Source organism: Sinocyclocheilus anshuiensis, unplaced genomic scaffold (assembly GCF_001515605.1).
Source record: "Sinocyclocheilus anshuiensis isolate Anshui unplaced genomic scaffold, SAMN03320099.WGS_v1.1 C32999442, whole genome shotgun sequence".
Lineage (NCBI taxonomy): Eukaryota > Metazoa > Chordata > Actinopteri > Cypriniformes > Cyprinidae > Sinocyclocheilus > Sinocyclocheilus anshuiensis.
Genome location: NW_015621309.1, coordinates 1 through 1,704, shown reverse-complemented (window position 1 = coordinate 1,704; position 1,704 = coordinate 1). Strand labels below are relative to the sequence as shown.

Below are 1,704 nucleotides of genomic sequence, written 5' to 3'. Positions count from 1 at the left end.
AGAATAAAACAGTACTGACTGGAAAGATTATATGTATATATAAAATATATTTATATAGTATATTTATTTATATTATTTAATTTTGTATCTTTATATTTTTTATAATATATTTATATAGATTTTTGCTTATAGAAAATAAAGCATATTTTTAGGAACAATCTTGTTTGTACATTGTAACATTATTTTCATTATTTTACGCATTTTACGATATTTTACTTTTGAGTGTGTTCTTTTTTAATTAAAAATGTTATATACAGTATACGATTATAAAATTAAAAGTACAACTATATGAATTTGTGAATGTAGCACAGCTAATACGTTTCATGAGACTAAATAGGCATGAGGTAAACATACATCAGGCAGCAAATCTGCATCGCTTCCGTATTTTGTCTGCCAAAGGCCTGACCTCACCTGTGGTTTCCGAGGCCATGTGGGGTATAGACAGAGGAACCACTACAGTCATCCTCTGCACCTCCATAATGGTGGCTTCTGTGTACGGCAAACTGCCCTTATCAGTCAGAGACGGGACTCTCTCAGATCCCACCACCGCATCAATCTCCTGCTGAACCTTCTCTGAGGGGGTCATCAAACTAAAATTTCATATATAACCAGAAACCAAACCTTCAGACATTTGTAAATTACACTTTACAGCACTGGTGCACATACCTTGCACATCAGGATACAAGGACATATAGAGAATACTCCACAACACGCTGTTTGTGGTAGTATCAGTGCCTGCTATAAAGAGGTCTCCAATGATGTAGAAGAGATCGTCCTCTGAGAACAAGCTCTGTTCTGAATTATCGCTCTTTTGCTGGGCCAGCATCTCCACCAGATACATGTCTATGAAATCCCTGGGATTCTCCGGATCCAGCGTGGCCCTGTGCCTCGCGATGATCTTCTTCAGGAAGGCCGTGATGTCGATCTCTGCGCGCCGCAGCTCTTTGAAAACACCGCAGGGCAGGTAGTATAACCAGGGAAAGACATTGATAAGCAAAATGGATGTGTTGACGCTAATCTCCAGCCCGTGAGACATGAGATCCAGCAGGGTGTGGAACTCCTGGTCCTGGTGATGGAAACGCTGACCCAGACTCATGGAGGAGATGACGTTGGAGACAGCATTGCTGATGAGGGGAGTCAGATCGATACCAGAAGGCCCTGTTTTTTCGATGAGGCTCTGCAGTTCTGTTTTAATCATGGTCAGGCCTTCATGGATGCACGGCTCCAGACTCAGCTTGCCAAAGCCAAAGCTGCGCAGAGTGCTGTGACAGAACTTACGGTTTGTGCGCCACAGTGGGCCATACGGTGCAAACACAATCCCTGTGAACAACATTCAGTTCAAACATACAAAGCTTCGCTTTTAGATTTTGAAATGTTAAAATCTAACTTTTTTAAAGAAAATTTACGAAAACTTAAAAACAATTGTAAAATAATGAAATGCATTTATTTTAGCATTATTTTATGAGCCCCAATTATCAATATTTGGAATTATATCAAGTACTTTTCACTTGGATTTCTGAAACCAGGCTCAGACATTCTATTCAATTTTTTTTATTCTGTTGTGACCTGTTCTGTTTCGTTCAATTCTATTCTACTTTATTATTTTGTTTTTCATTTCTCCAATGTCCTGTTCAGTTCTATTCTGTTCTGCGGCATTATGATATATTGCACTATATTATTCTATTCTGCTCCAGTCTATTCTAC

General features: G+C 38.8%; 1 protein-coding gene across 1 annotated transcript; it reads right to left on the bottom strand.

The window, feature by feature from the left end:
* Positions 1-300: 300 nt before the first annotated feature.
* LOC107683164 (cytochrome P450 2U1-like) lies at positions 301-1,388 on the bottom strand. The gene is made up of 2 exons (XM_016479237.1): positions 667-1,388; positions 301-573 (listed from the first exon to the last, which is right to left on the bottom strand). The coding sequence occupies exons 1-2, from the start codon at positions 1,331-1,333 to the stop codon at positions 356-358; spliced, it is 885 nt and encodes a 294-aa protein (XP_016334723.1). The 5' UTR covers positions 1,334-1,388; the 3' UTR covers positions 301-355.
* Positions 1,389-1,704: the final 316 nt, after the last annotated feature.

Coding starts and splice junctions, on each gene's coding strand:
- LOC107683164 (XM_016479237.1), bottom strand. CDS start 1,333: ATGTTGTTCACAGGGATTGTGTTTGCACCGTATGGCCCACTGTGGCGC. Junction 574..666: donor CTTGTATCCTGATGTGCAAG/GTATGTGCACCA, acceptor TGACCCCCTCAG/AGAAGGTTCAGCAGGAGATT.